The sequence below is a fragment of the Danio aesculapii genome, chromosome 3, assembly GCF_903798145.1.
Source record: "Danio aesculapii chromosome 3, fDanAes4.1, whole genome shotgun sequence".
NCBI classification, from domain to species: Eukaryota; Metazoa; Chordata; class Actinopteri; order Cypriniformes; family Danionidae; genus Danio; species Danio aesculapii.
This window is the reverse complement of record NC_079437.1, coordinates 45925071-45940115: the sequence shown is the minus strand read 5'-3', so window position 1 is coordinate 45940115 and position 15045 is coordinate 45925071. Positions and strand designations below refer to the sequence as shown.

The 15045-nt window shown below is 36.5% G+C and overlaps 1 protein-coding gene across 1 annotated transcript in view; it reads left to right on the top strand.

Annotated features, from left to right (window-relative positions):
- The first annotated feature begins 1295 nt into the window (after positions 1 to 1295).
- gmip (GEM interacting protein) overlaps positions 1296 to 15045 on the top strand; it is a 63086-nt gene continuing 49336 nt past the window's right edge. The window contains exons 1-2 of the mRNA XM_056454114.1: positions 1296 to 1499; positions 11710 to 11800. Of these exons, the coding sequence (XP_056310089.1) occupies positions 1457 to 1499; positions 11710 to 11800 (134 nt within the window). The 5' untranslated portion in view covers positions 1296 to 1456. The remainder of the gene's footprint in view (positions 1500 to 11709; positions 11801 to 15045) is intronic.

Genomic DNA, 15045 nt, shown 5'->3' with positions numbered 1-15045 from the left:
CTGCCTAGTTAACCTAATTAACCTAGTTAAGCCTTTAAATGTCACTTTAAGCTGTATAGAAGTGTCTTAAAAAATATCTAGTAAAACACTGAGACTGGCTCGAGCTGATGGAAAGGCAACAGTAACTCAAATAACCACTCTTTACAACCGAGGTATGCAGAAGAGCATCTCTGAACGCACAACACGTCCTACCTTAAGGGGGATCTTCTGATGGCTACTTCTAGCAGAATAATGCGCCATGTCATAACAGGTGAATGATCTCAGGCTGGTTTATTGAACATGACAATGAGTTCACTGTATACTCAAACGACCTCCACAGTCACCGGATCTCAATCTAATAGAGCACCTTTGGGATGTGGTGGAATGGAAGATTCTCATTAATGTGCAGTCGACAAATCTGCAACAACTGTGTGATGCTATCATGTCAATATGGACCAAAATCTCTGAGGAATATTTCTAGTACCTTGTTAATATATGCCTAGAAGGATTAAGGCAGTTCTGAAAGCAAAAAGGGGATCCAACCCAGTACTAAGGTGTACCTAAAATTGGCCGGTGAGTGTATACATAGTTGACTTCTTATATATGATAAGTGTTTATGTTTCAGAGTTCTGTAATCCGTGGACTTCAGCAAAGGACCCAGAGTGTAAAGACAAACCATGGAGCAAGGTGAGTGTGTGTGTGAGAGAGAGATTTTGTGTGCTGCATTTGTTTTATGAAAATGTTTCAAATACTTTTCTTAAAAATGACCACTGTATTACTTTCAAGTATCAAAAATTAGTCTGCACTAAATGTCAGAAGCTTTATATGTGAGTGCAAGTGTAATGAATTTGAGTCATCATCATCCAGTACCTTTCTGAAGTATAAACCAGGCCAAACCAGTCTCAGTGCTTCTCTTCCTGTGCCTTAACCACCATCAGCCAGCAGAGAGCAGTGTTTTAAAGTTACATCTCATTGGCTGAGTGCAACAGCAAGATTTATAGCTCATTTAATAGTTTCTAAGCACATAAGTGTTTATCTAAAGCCAAATATGCAGTGACGTAAGCAGTGATGCTTAGAGAGTGGACAAATGAAATAAAATGAAAATGTTAAATCACAACTAAAACATGACCAAATTTGATAGACCAAAAATACTAATAACATTGCTAAAGTGCATCCACAAACACCAGCAATATCTCAAGCCACAGCAGAAGTTGTTAGGTGTGTCTGAGAGTGATAGTGAGACAAACTTCCTCCTGGTGTGATGGTGAAAGAGCATTGGCCAACCCAGCCTCCGCTTTAGAGGAAGAGAAGTGCTGCATGCGAGAGAACAGAAGACAAGAGAAGGGCACACGGTCTCCATGTCCTCTCTCAATGTCTGATGAAAGGTGATGCTTCTGCCCGGATCGTCTTGGGCTGGGGTGGACGGACAGAGTACTGGATGACCACACGGCCTGTTGTGAGAGGCTAAGAGGACCAGATGGAGGAGACGGTGGAGACTGCACAGCTGAGGCAGCCCAAAGGTCAGACTGTGTTTCTTTGAGACTAAGAGGGAAATTTTCAGATGAAAATGTGCAACTGATTTTATAGTGCATAGGTGAATTTCATTAGTTATATTTTGTCCTCTTTCTTTGGCATGTGCGTGCTTGCGTGTTTGTCTTGCATGCAGTGATCAGAGAACTTCCTGTCTCGTCCATTTTGGTTTTGTGCAAAAGTTGCATCTTAAGGAAGTTTTCATGTGCAGATTTACATAATTGCCACATCTTGGGTTGACTTATTGTTAAATACATAGTTGGCTCCATTTTTAGTATCATGTTTTCTGCATTGAAGAGTATTATTGCAAAAACAACATGATTGATGGAAATGGCTACAAAGAGTTTTGAGTCGTTTTCAGCAATCATGGTTTACAGTTTGTCTTGAATAGTTTAATAATAATTCTAAAAATGTTGCTTTATATATATATGTGGGTGTGTGTGTGTGTGTGTGTGTGTATGCATGTATGTATGTATGTATGTATGTATGTATGCATGTGTATATATACACACACATACATATATATATATATATATATATATATATATATATATATATATATATATATATATATATATATATATATATATATATGTATGTGTGTGTATATATATATATATATATATATATATATATATATATATATATATATATATATATATATATATATATATATATGTGTGTGTGTGTATATATACATATATATATATATATACATATATATATATATATACATATATAGTGCTCAGCATAAATATATACACCCACTTTTGAAAATTTATATTTTTATCCATTACTCTATAAATATGGCCAATAATTTTTGGTTAAAACAGATTTATTAAAGAGTTTTATTCATTAAAATAAGAGTTTGGTCACCTAATGTAAGATCAATCATTTAAATTCGAAATTAACAAGATTTTGACATAAATATTTATACAAAAAACAACAACATTTCAATTCAAATTTTTCTGTTTGTTAGAATTTGATTTAATATTTTCCCCCAACATATAAATTCGGTTGTTTTCAATTTTTGGACTGTTATCTTAAGTCTTTTGTTAGATTAGTTTCAGTTTTGGCTTTGGTACTGTCTAATCTTATGTAAATGCACAAATATATTACTGTAAAGCATCCTGTAGAAAATATTAATTTAAAAGAGATTTTTATGTTTTCATTCTTTTTGAACCAATTAAATATTTTTACAAACATTTTATTTCTTGGTTTCACATGATACAATTAAATACAAAATACAATTAAATTCAAGCAAAATAGTGCAAAAAACATTACAACCTACAAAATTTCTGCTAAATTTTTCCATTTTTGAAAGATTTTTCATTTTTTTATTTGTATTTCATATTTTTCTATAGCATATAAATTTGGGTGTATTCGTTTTTGGACCGTTATTGTCAGTTATTTTGTTAGATTAGCTCCAGGTTTGGCTTTAGTACTGACTAGTCTAATGTATATGCACAAATTTATTATTTTGTATAGCTTCCTATTAAAAATATGAATTTAAAGATAGATTTGTGAGGGGTGTACTTATATATGCTCAGCACTGTGTATACAGTGCATCCGGAAAGTATTCATAGCACTTTTTCCAAATTTTTTTTAATGTTACAGTCTTATTCCAAAATGGATTAAATTAATTCCTCAAAATTCTACACACAATACCCTATAATGACAATGTGAAAATTTTTTTTTTTAAATTGTTGCAATTTTTTAAAAATATTAAACCTGAAAAATCAGATGTACATAAGTATTCACAGCCTTTGCCGTGAAGCTCTAAATTGAGCTCAGGTACATTCTGTTTCCACTGATCATTCTTGAGATGTTTCAGCAGCTTAATTGGAGTTCACCTGTGGTAAATTCAGTTGATTGGACATGATTCGAACGGCATACTGTACACCTGTCTATATACAGTAAGGTCCTAGGGTTGACAGTGCATGTCAAAGCACAAACCAAGCATAAAGTCAAAGGAATTGTCTGTAGACCTCCGAGACGGGATTGTCTCGAGACACAAGGATGGGGAAGGTTACAGAAAATTTTCTGCTGCTCTGAAAGTTCCAATGAGCACAGTGGCCTCCATCATCCGTAAGTGGAAGATGTTTGAAACCAGCAGGACTCTTCCTAGAGCTGGCAGGCCATCTAAGCTAAGTGATCTGGGGAGAAGAGTCTAAGTCAAGGAGGTGATCAGTAACCCGATGTTCACTCTGTCTGAGCCCCAGCGTTCTTCTGTGGAGAGAGAGGAACCTTACAGAAGGACAACCATCTGTGCAGCAATAAACTAATCAGGCCCGTATGGTAGAGTGGCCAGACGGAAGCCACTCCTCTTCTGGAATTTGCCAAAAAACATCTGAAGGGCTCTCAGACCATAAGAAATAAAATTCTCTGGTCTGATTAGACTAAAATTGAACTCTTTGGAGTGAATGCCAGGCATTACGTTTGGAGAAAACCAGGTACCGCTCATCACCAGGCTAATACCATCCCTACAGTAAAGCATGGTGGTGGAAGACTAGTCAGGATATAGGGAAAGATGAATGCAGCAATGTACAGAGACATCCTGAATGAAAACCTACTTAAGAGTGCTCTTGACCTCAGACTGGACAATGACCCAAAGCACACCGGCAAAATATCGATGGAGTGGCTTCACAACAACTCTGTGTATGTCCTTTAGTGGCCCAGCCAGAGCCCCGACCTAAATCCTATTGAACATCTCTGGAGAGATCTGAAAATGGCTGTACATTGTCACTTCCCATTCAACCTGATAGAGCTTTAGAGGTACTGCAAAGAGGAATGGGCAAAAATTCTAAAAGACAGGTGTGCCAAGCTTGTGGCATCATATTCAAAAAGACTTGAGACTGTACTTGCTGCCAAAGGTGCATCAACAAAGTATTGAGCGAAGGCTGTCAATGCTTACTGTATGTACGTGTGATTTTTCAGGTTTTTTATTTTTTAATAAATTTGCAACAAATTAAAAAAATCTTTTTTTCACAATGTCATTATGTGGTATTGTGTGTAGAATTTTGAGGAAATAAATGAATTTAATCCAATTTGGAATAAGGCTGTGACCTAAAAAAATGTGGAAAAAGTGAAGCGCTATGAACACTTTCCGGATGCACTGTATATAAATGAACGTTAAATTGTTGCATTAAATGTTCTGAATCTTTGAAAATTTGGGAAAAAAAATTACTTTGTTAACCTTTGTGATAACACTTTTCTAGGACATTAACAAAAGTGCCTAAAACTTTCTCTTTCAGCTAGGAATTGACTTTACTTTGACTACATTTTTAAATTCAGATGCTCTCTGAGAAATACATTAATTAAATAACTAAAATTCAGGATGTGGAAATAAACAACCTCAACTAGACCTCAGTGAGAGGAAGTCACATGCGCATGGTTTCAAATAATTTTGTGATGGAAGCACTGCTTCTTGTTTCAACCAGGTATCACATGACATTTAACACAATCCTTTTGCAATTAAGTGTCCAAATAAGAATGAAAACATTTAGCCCGACAACTCGCTGCATAATGACAGCATAACCGATGTTACTAGTGTTGGGTAAGTTAGTTCATAAAAGTAACTACAAATTATTGATTGAATCATTACAATTGTATTGAAAATAGTTTCTAATTACTTGGCCTGAAAGTTATATTATTACTCTATAAGTAATTTAATTACTTGACTTGATATTACTTAAAACCCCCATAAATCCCAACGCATAAACAATAGACATTAAACCATTTTAATTCAATCAGTCAATCAGGGCCTTTTAGATTTGTTAATTCTTAAGAAAAGTAAAAACATATATACAGTTGAAGTCAGTATTGTTAGCCCCCCTGAATTATTAGCCCCCCTGTTTACTTTTTTCCCCAATTTCTGTTTAACAGAGAGAAGATTTTTTTCAACACATTACTAAACATAATAGTTTTAATAACTCATTTCTAATAACTGATTTATTTTATCTTTTCCATGATGACCGTAAATAATATTTGACTAGATATTTTTCAAGACACTTCTATTCAGCTTAAAGTGACATTTAAAGGCTTAACTAGGTTAATTAGGTTAACTAGGCAGGTTAGGGTAAATAGGCAAGTTATTGTATAACAATGGTTTTTGTAGACTATCGAAAAAAAATTGCTTAAAGGGGCTAATAATTTTGACCTTAAAATGGTTTTAAAAAAATTAAAAACTGCTTTTATTCTAGCCAAAATAAAACAAATAAGACTTTCTCCAAAAGAACATTATTAGACATACTGTGAAACTTTCTTTGCTCTGTTAAACATTATTTGGGAAATGTTTAAAAAAGAAAAGAAAATTCAAAGGGGGGCTAATAATTCTGACTTCAACGGTATATCAAAACCTTAAACATTTAAAAATAATGATATCCTATTTCATACATACTACATTGACATAATTTTTTACTCATTTTGTGATTTCTGAAGCATGTGGGGATATATATATATACAGGGGTTGGACAATGAAACAGAAACACTGGCCCTCAATTTAGAGGTTTCATGGCTAAATTTAACCAGCCTGGTGGCCAAGCTTCATTGATTGCACGTTTCACCAGTAAGAGCAGAGTGTGAAGTTTTAATTAGCAGAGTAATAGCACAGTTTTGCTTAAAACATTGCTATGCACACAACATTGTTACATATCAGAGTTCAAAAGAGGACAAATTGTTGGCATGCATCTCACTGGCGCATCTGTGACCAAGACAGCAAGTCTTTGTCATGTATCAAGAGCCACATTATCCAGGATAATGTCAGCAAACCACCAAGAAGGACAAACCACATCCAACAGGAGTAACTGTGAATGCAAGAGGAATCTGTCTAAAACTTGGGGTGTGGACAATGTGGATCCTGAATTGTTCTCTGATGAATCCAGCTTTACTGTCATTCCCATATCCGGGAGAGTTACAGTGTGGAGAAGCCGCAAAGAAGTGCACCACCCAGACTGTTGCATACACAGAGTAAAACATGATGGTGGATCAGTGATGGTTTGGGCTGCAATATCAATTCAATTCACCTTTATTTGTTTAGCGCTTTTACAATATCATGGCATTCCCTTGGCCCAATACTTGCTAGATGTGCACGTCACTGCCAAGGACTACCGAACCATTCTGGAGGAACATGTGCACCCAGTGAGTCAAACGTTGTATCCTGAAGGCTGTGCCATGTATCAGGATGATAACGCACCAATACACACAGCAAGACAGAGTGGTTTGATGAACATGAAAGTGAAGTTGAACTTCTCCCATGGCCTGTACAGTCACTAGATCTAAATATTATTGAACCACTTTGGGGTGTTTTGGAGGAGGAAGCCAGAAAAGCTTTTCCTCCACCAGTATCACGTAGTGACCTGGCCACTATTCTGCAAGAAGAATGCCTCAAAATCCCTCTGACCACTGTGCAGGACTTGTATCTTTCATTCAAAAGATAAACTGATTCTGTATTGGCCGCGAAAAAAGGTCCTGCACCATACTAATTATTGCGGCCTAAAACCAGTTATTTCAATTTCATTGTCCAACCCATGTATCCACATACACAACAAATCTGCTGCTCTGAATATAATAATTCTGCAAAATATATTTATATAAAACAAGACCTACAATTACTCTGCTTCTCTCATTTGATTTATATAATACTGTTAAACATTTGTTTCTTACAATCGCTCCATATCTCCAGAATAAAAACATTGTGCATTTCTGAAGTGTGCCTCACACCGGTGAGTGGGCTTGACAAACCACCTGTAGAAACATTCTTCTCTCTATATGCAATGTACACTTTACTTAAACATCATCCTACAAGTACTTAATAAGGAAAACACTGTTTACATGTGAATGTACCACAAATCATGTTGTACTACTTGTTTTCGTCAACCTTAAATACCTCCTTTGCACAATATTGTTCTGTCTTATGTAAAAGTACCTTAAAAGCACTTAGGTTGTGTGTATAGTTCTGTATTTATAGTGTATGTATAGTTTGTAGTTAGTATAGTTATATTACTGCTCCAGCATGTTAGTTATGTATAGGTTTAAAATAGCTCTTACATCTAGTTGCGTTCATATTCATGACTGTTTATTGTGACTGTGAGACACAACATTTCGTTCCACTGTATGTCCACACATGTAGCGGAATGAAAATGAAGCTCAACTTGATTTAACTTGAATAAATTTACAGTATTTAAATAAAGTACATTATAAGTAATTAGATTAAAGGTCCTGTATGCATGGTTTTGACTCTTCTAAAGCAGTGTTTCTCATCCACGTTCCTGGAGTATCACCAGCTCTGCACATTTCCATGTCTCCTTAATCAAACACACCTGATTAAGATCATCATCAGCAGAGAAAGACCTGTAATGGGTGTGACAGACAAAGGAGACATCCAAAACAGGCAGTGTTGGTGGTCCTCCAGGAATGTGGTTGGACACTGTTCTAAAGCATAAAATACCATAATATGCTTGCAGATATTTAAGAATCATGCTAAGTGAACATACTTGTTTATCTGAAAAACAATGCTATTCTGCTTTGAAAATGTGTGTTACGTGCTGGAACACTGTCTTTAAGTTATTTAACCTGCCTAATCACAGTTTAGCCAGGTATATTTCAGCACTGCGGGTTGCCACTATATATTTCACCACTGCGGGAAGGCTCTTCGGTGGACTGTAACAGACTCCAAAATGAGATGAAGATTTAATTTCCACATGAGGTTATTAACTATCAAATAATATAAATATTATGAGCATAAACATTAGGTGAGCAGGTTACATTGTAACCACGTGTTGTAACAACACGCTACGTGATGAGATTTGCAGTGAATAGCAATTTGGCTGTTTGCACCAGACGCATCACGACAAAACTTTAAATACAGCCATTCAGAAGCACAGAATAGTGCACTCACTGCACTCCAACAAATTGGCAAGGTTTATAATTTAATTATTACATAATAAACCTCTAACATTTTAAAGAAATAGAATTAAGTTATCAAATCATGAATCTTTTCTTCACAGTATAACTTGCACATTCTGATTAAAGAGCAACAAATGAATCTCATTTATTTGGATTTTTTTCGTTTGATTACATTAAATAACAGAGGTGTCACTTAAATGCACACATCTAAAGTTATAATGAAAGCATTCGAAAGCATGTGTTTGAAAAAACCCCACCAAGATTGACATCTTTAGATGTTATTATTATTATACATTTTATGTATATATGTCTGTTCAAATACACACTACACACCCAAAACACAGACTTTCGCTCTGCTTCAAATCACGTGTACAGAATCCGTTTGGGAAACAGCGTCTGTTTATCACTAAGGAGCGCATCAGCTGACAGTCACGCACAGCTATATAACTGTTTTGAGGATTGTATAGGAGGGGTGACAGCACCCGTAATGAAAAGGAATGGGAATCCTGCCGTTTTTATATTTATTTCAAAAGTGTTTTCATGCCTGAATAAAACGAAAGCACAAAACAGACTCACATTTAAGAGCAAGGGGCAGCCCCAGGTGGTTTGGCGGTATTGGTTGCTTATAGGGAGGATCGGCTCTTTAATGTTTATTGCCACCCTTCAGAGAAAGACTGAAAATGCGCGAGAAATACAGGAAAATACCTTTACGGGATGATAGCGGGATAGAAATGTAAAACTCAGGAGAATCCCAGGAAAAACGGGAGGGTTGATAGGTATGCTGATGTGTGTTGGCTTGCACTGAGTCACAGTTCTGAAGTTCAATTTCAAACGGTTTATTTTCAGAATCTGAGGTGAACTATCTGCTGCTGCTTTCAGTAGTACGGCAATAAATGTCATGTAAAATGGCATTCAAACTCACATTATTAGCATTTAACACTGAATAAAGCACATGAAGTGTACCTGAGGTAATCATTGTCAGTTTTCTGTTGTTTAGCTGCAAGAAATTGAAGCCGTTTCTAAAATATTAATTTCAGGTGTTGGTTAGAACAAAAACTCAGTTTAATATGGAAAATATTCCTTCTATCGCGTGCCATTAAAACATGACTTAAATCAGCCTTTAGGCTCAATAGTCAGGCTCACTCCTGTTGGTGTCGATAATTTGGCAACCTGTGCTTGTTTGTGTTTTGAACTGGGAGTGCAATACCTAGTTCAACCACTGGCTGTCAAACATGCAGTATGCACCTTTAAATTACATAAAAATGAAAAGCAGTCTCTTACTTAACTTGTTTCAGGGAAAAATTTAAAGGCTATTTAAATAGTTAATTTGCAACTAATTACACCCAACACTGTCAGTACCGTTCTTGAGATGACTTTTGACTTTTTTCTGCTGGGTGATTTTCATTTATTTATTGATTGATTTAAAAATGGAGTTGATAACAAAAGTCTTGATCCATGCAGTTGAACTAATCTCTTCATCAAAAACAAGTCCTCATTGTCCCTGTAGCAGAGCATGTTTCAAAACCTAGACAGGATGTGGTTGACCTAAATGAAGCTTGTCACACAGAAAAAAAAGAGAGCAACAGTGACACTTTCATTGTAAGTGCAGTACAAGAGTGGTACATTCATGTTCACATCCATATCCACAGCATTACAGATGCGCATTTAAGAGTTCATTTTAAATTCTAACCTTCAGATAAATTGATCGAATGGAGTGATTTCTGTGCTTAAAAATATCCAGTATAATCATGCATGTGCAAGTTATTCAGATAATAGCTTTATTATTATGACTGTGCAAATGTACAAGAGTCTGACCCACTCTTGCTGTTTTATTTTTTTAATATATAACTTTGTCACAAAACTTTAGTGTGAACTTCAGCAGTGTGACTTCCTGTCTTGATGTTAGATGCACATTTCAGTGATTAGTTGTTTTTGCTCTGGTTTTAACTATTATTGTTATAGTTTGACAGTTATAGTTACAGTTATATTATACTTACAGTACTATTGTTACCGTTTTTGGAAGTTCCTTCACTTTAAGCTAGTTCTTTCAAAACGTTAATCATGATTAATCACATGCAAAATAAAAGTGTGTATTTACATAATATATACGCTGTAAAAAATGTTGACAAAAAGTCATAAAAGCAAATCTTTTTAATGCTACTTTAACTAATATTATTTAGTTGATTGAGTTTTAACAACATTTGTTTTAGTTACACAAAGTTTAACTTTTTATAGTTGTAGTCAGTTTGACTGATGTAAGTTGAGATGACTAAAAGTTACTTTGATTTAACTAAACATTTAGGGAACAAGATTTTTTGCTTTACAGGGTATATATATATATATATAAATACACACGTATATATTTGAAATTTCTTTGATACATAAGTATATTTATACTCACCGACCATTTTATTAGGTACACCTTACTAGTAACAAGTTGGGCCCACTTCTGCCTTCAGAACTGCCTTAATTCTTCGTGGCATAGATTCAACAAGCTAGTGGAAATATTCCTCTAGGTTTTGGTCCATATTGACATGATAGCATCATGCAGTTGCTGCAGATTGGTCAACTGCACATCCATGATGAGAATCTCCCATTCCACCTCATCCCAAAGGTGCTCTATTGGATTGAGTCTAGTGACTGTGGAGGCCATTTGAGTACAGTCAACTCATTGTCATGTTCAAGGAACCAGTCTGAGATGATTCACGCTTTATCAGAAGATGGGTACACTGTAGACAAAAAGGGATGGACTTGGTCAGCAACAATACTCAGGTGTGGTGTTGAAATGATGCTCAATTGGTACTAATGGGCCCAGAGTGTGCCAAGAAAATATGCCCCACACCATTACACTACCACCACCAGCCTGAACCATTGATACAAGGCAGGATAGATTCATGCATTCATGTTGTTGATGCCAAATTCTGACCGTACCATCCGAATGTCGCAGCAGAAATCGAGACTCATCAGACCAGGCAACGTTATTCCCCAACCTTCTATTGTCCAATTTTGTTGAGCCTGTGCGAATTGTAGCCTCAGTTTCCTGTTCTTAGCTGACAGGAGTGGCACCTGGTGTGGCTAATCAGTGCTACTTTCAGTACAATAAATAAACATTTTGGCAAGAAGTGTACAGTATTGCATGCTTGATATTTTTGTATGTTGCATAAGCACGTACATATTTAATAATATTGCACAAAACTCAACTAATTTTAATTAGATTGTTAAATCAGTTGTATAGTGTATATGCTATGAATAAAGACGCTTGTTTTAAAGACCTGTCATGTTCTTCTGTTTCAGATGGGGATATTCCTGTCCGGCACTCAGAAACCAAGCGTTACAGTGAGATATTACGCGATTTTGATGCTTTGGATCTGTCCCTAACATGCTCGTATGTAAACCTTCTTACCCTCAAAATTCAGTCTTAGAGGGACAGTTCACCCACAAATGAAACATTTCTCAGTATCTACTCATGCTCAGGTGGATTCAATATATGAATTTGTTTCTTCTGTTGAACACAAAACCAGATAACATGAAGAATGTTGTAGAAAAGCAGTCATTGACATTCATACTAGAAACTAAAAATACTATGAAAGTCAGTGGCTGTTTTATTTCTAATGTTGTTTAATATATCTTCCTTCATGTTCAACAGAAGAAAGAAACTAAGGTTTGCACCAAGTGAAGGATGAATAAATGACATTTTCATTGATAGTTGATCAACAAAGATTTGTTTCTAGACTAAACTGAACTTAACTATTTCTAAGTTTTACTTTCCAGCAAACTAATAAAGTATCAATAACAATGAAATGTGTTGAAAAAACACTTAATTTGATGATGCATAAGTCTTTAAAACCTGATATACTATACCAGTGTTTCCCAACCCTGTTCCTGAAGGCACACCAACAGTACACATTTTCAACCTCTCCCTTATCAAACACACCTGAATCAACTTATCATAACATCAGAAGAGACTCCAACACCTGAAGTTAATGGGTCAGAAAAGGGAGACATCCAAAATATGTACTGTTGGTGTGCCTCCAGGAACAGGGTTGGGAAACACTGTACTATACTATGCTATGCTATGCTATGCTATACTATACTATACTATACTATACTATACTATACTATACTATACTATACTATACTATTTTAATAATATTAACATTAAACAAATGTAAATTGTATAAACTGATCCTTAAAGAGTGAATAAACTGAATAAACTGACTACAACTACAACAGAGCCAGATTCCACCAAAGCCCTCTGGTTGTTATATTTTAATCCTTTCATTTTCATATGTAAAGATATTTGTTTGTTGCTGTACATCATCTGTATCTATTAAGCAATGTGTATGCAATGTTTTAGACCCACATTGGTGCATAACTAATGCACTCTTTAAATAACAACCCTGCACCATTGACTTTAGACCAGCTTTTAAATGGTGAGTGTCATGGTCTGTTTCTGTTGACTCAAAATAGCAGCACGTCATCACGGCACCTTAACACACCTCCTTTTCAGACCAGCTCAACAATGAGCACACAAAGTGGTGCAAATGCATAATTTTTTTAGCAAGTTTAAAGATTCTGTAATCATTAAGGAGCTTTGAATTTGGAAATTAAGCTATTTAAATAACGTGTTACAAAACCTGAAAAAGATACATGCGCCAATCTGAAACAAAAACATAAAATATGCATCTGGCACCGTTTTGCACTAGGTGTATTATAGGCCCCATATTTATATCATCTTATTAAGCTTGTTGATTTAAATTTAGGCCTCAAAATGAAATGGTTCTTTTTCTCAAATGGAAACTTTAGGTTACCCTTTATATTGTACTACTATTTATAAAAGTAAAAGTCTGATGTATCATATGTGATACTTAATTTTACTTCCATAAAGGTTCAATATTGTTTTATAAGTTCCAAAAGGGGTATTCAATGTGGTCATATATATCTATCTATATTCCTGGTTCAAAAAAGAAATGTATACAGTATATTTGTGCTTGTGCTTGTGCCATGTGTCCCATGTGCCATGTTGTATATTCTGGGCTAAGTGTTTTGTGGATATACTGTAGTAGAGTTTGGGGGGAAAATGAAACTGAGTGTACGGTGTACCGAGACTGTGACTGTTGGTTCTAGTTCAATAAATTTGTTGTGTCTAAAGATAGCAACTCAACCTATAGGCAACATTGAATAGTAAATAAAGGCTTCTTCTATTTTCTATGAAGTATTAAAACAATCCTGCCCTTTGTCACCAATTCTGTTGATAATTTTATGGAAAGAATTGCAATGGTCAGCCTTGGGGTAGAGGGGGCCCAGTTCGCGGACCAGAGGATTTCATCTCTGTTATTTTCAGATGTTGTTGTTTTGTTGGCTTCATTTGGCACAGACCTTCAGTATGCACTGGGGCGGTTTGCTGCCAAGTGTGACACGGCTGGGATGAGAATCAACATCTCCAAGTCTGAGGCCATGGTGCTCCACCGGAAAAAGGTGGTTTGTCATCTCCAGGTTGGAGGAAAGTCCTTACCCCAGGTGGAGGAGTTCAAGTATCTTGAGGTTTTGCTCATGAGTGAGGGAAGAATGGAACGTGAGATTGACAGGCAGATTGGTGCAGCGGCAGTAGTAAAACGCTTGATGTATCGGTCCATTGTGGTAAAGAAGGAACTGAGCCGAAAGTCAAAGCTCTCGATTTACCGGTCAATCTTCGTTCTTACTCTCACCTATGGTCATGAGCATTGGGTCATGACCGAAAGGGCAAGATCTTGGATACAAGCGGCCGAAATGAGTTTCCTTCGCAGGGTGGCAGGGCGCACCCTAATAGATAAGGTGAGGAGCTTTGTCACCCGGGAGTAGCTCAGAGTAGAGCCACTACTCCTCCACATCGAGACAAGTCAGCTGAGGTGGCTCAGGCATCTGTTTCGGATGCCTCCTGGACGCTTGCCTAGGGAGGTGTCCAGGCATGTCCCACTGGGAGGAGGCCTCAGGGAAGACCCAGGACACACTAGAGCAGAGGTGTCAAAGTCAATTCCTGGAGGGCTGGAGCCCTGCAGAGTTTAGTTCCAGCCCTGCATCAACACACCTATCTGTAGGTATCAAACTAACCTAAAGCACTCAATTAGTTTGATCAGGTGTGTTTAATCAGGGTTGGAACTAAACTGTGCAGAGCTGCGGCCCTCCAGGAACTGGCTTTGACACATGTGCACTAGAGGGACTATGTCTCTCGGCTGGCCTAAGAACGCCTTGGGATCGCCCTGGAGGAGCTGAAGGAAGTGTGTGGGGAGAGGGAAGTCTGTGGTTCTCTCCTAAGACTGCTGCCCCTGTGACCCGGCCCTGGAAAAAGCAGATGAAAACAAACAAATGAACGGACAAATTGAAACTCTATATGAAGAGTTCAGATGCAAAAACCTCTGAATGCCGTCGAAAATTTCCATCGAAAATGAAAATTTTTCTTAGCCTCCTTTGTTTATGTTGAGTTATTCCACTTTAAAGACCTCAAAAAGAACTTATTCTTTGCCATAACTTACACACAGGAACCTGATAAAAATGCAAATTTTAGAGGAAAACTTTACACGGCATTTAGAGGTTTATGTTTCTGAACTCTTCATATCCGTATTAGCCATAAACAAATGAGAAGATTCTGTT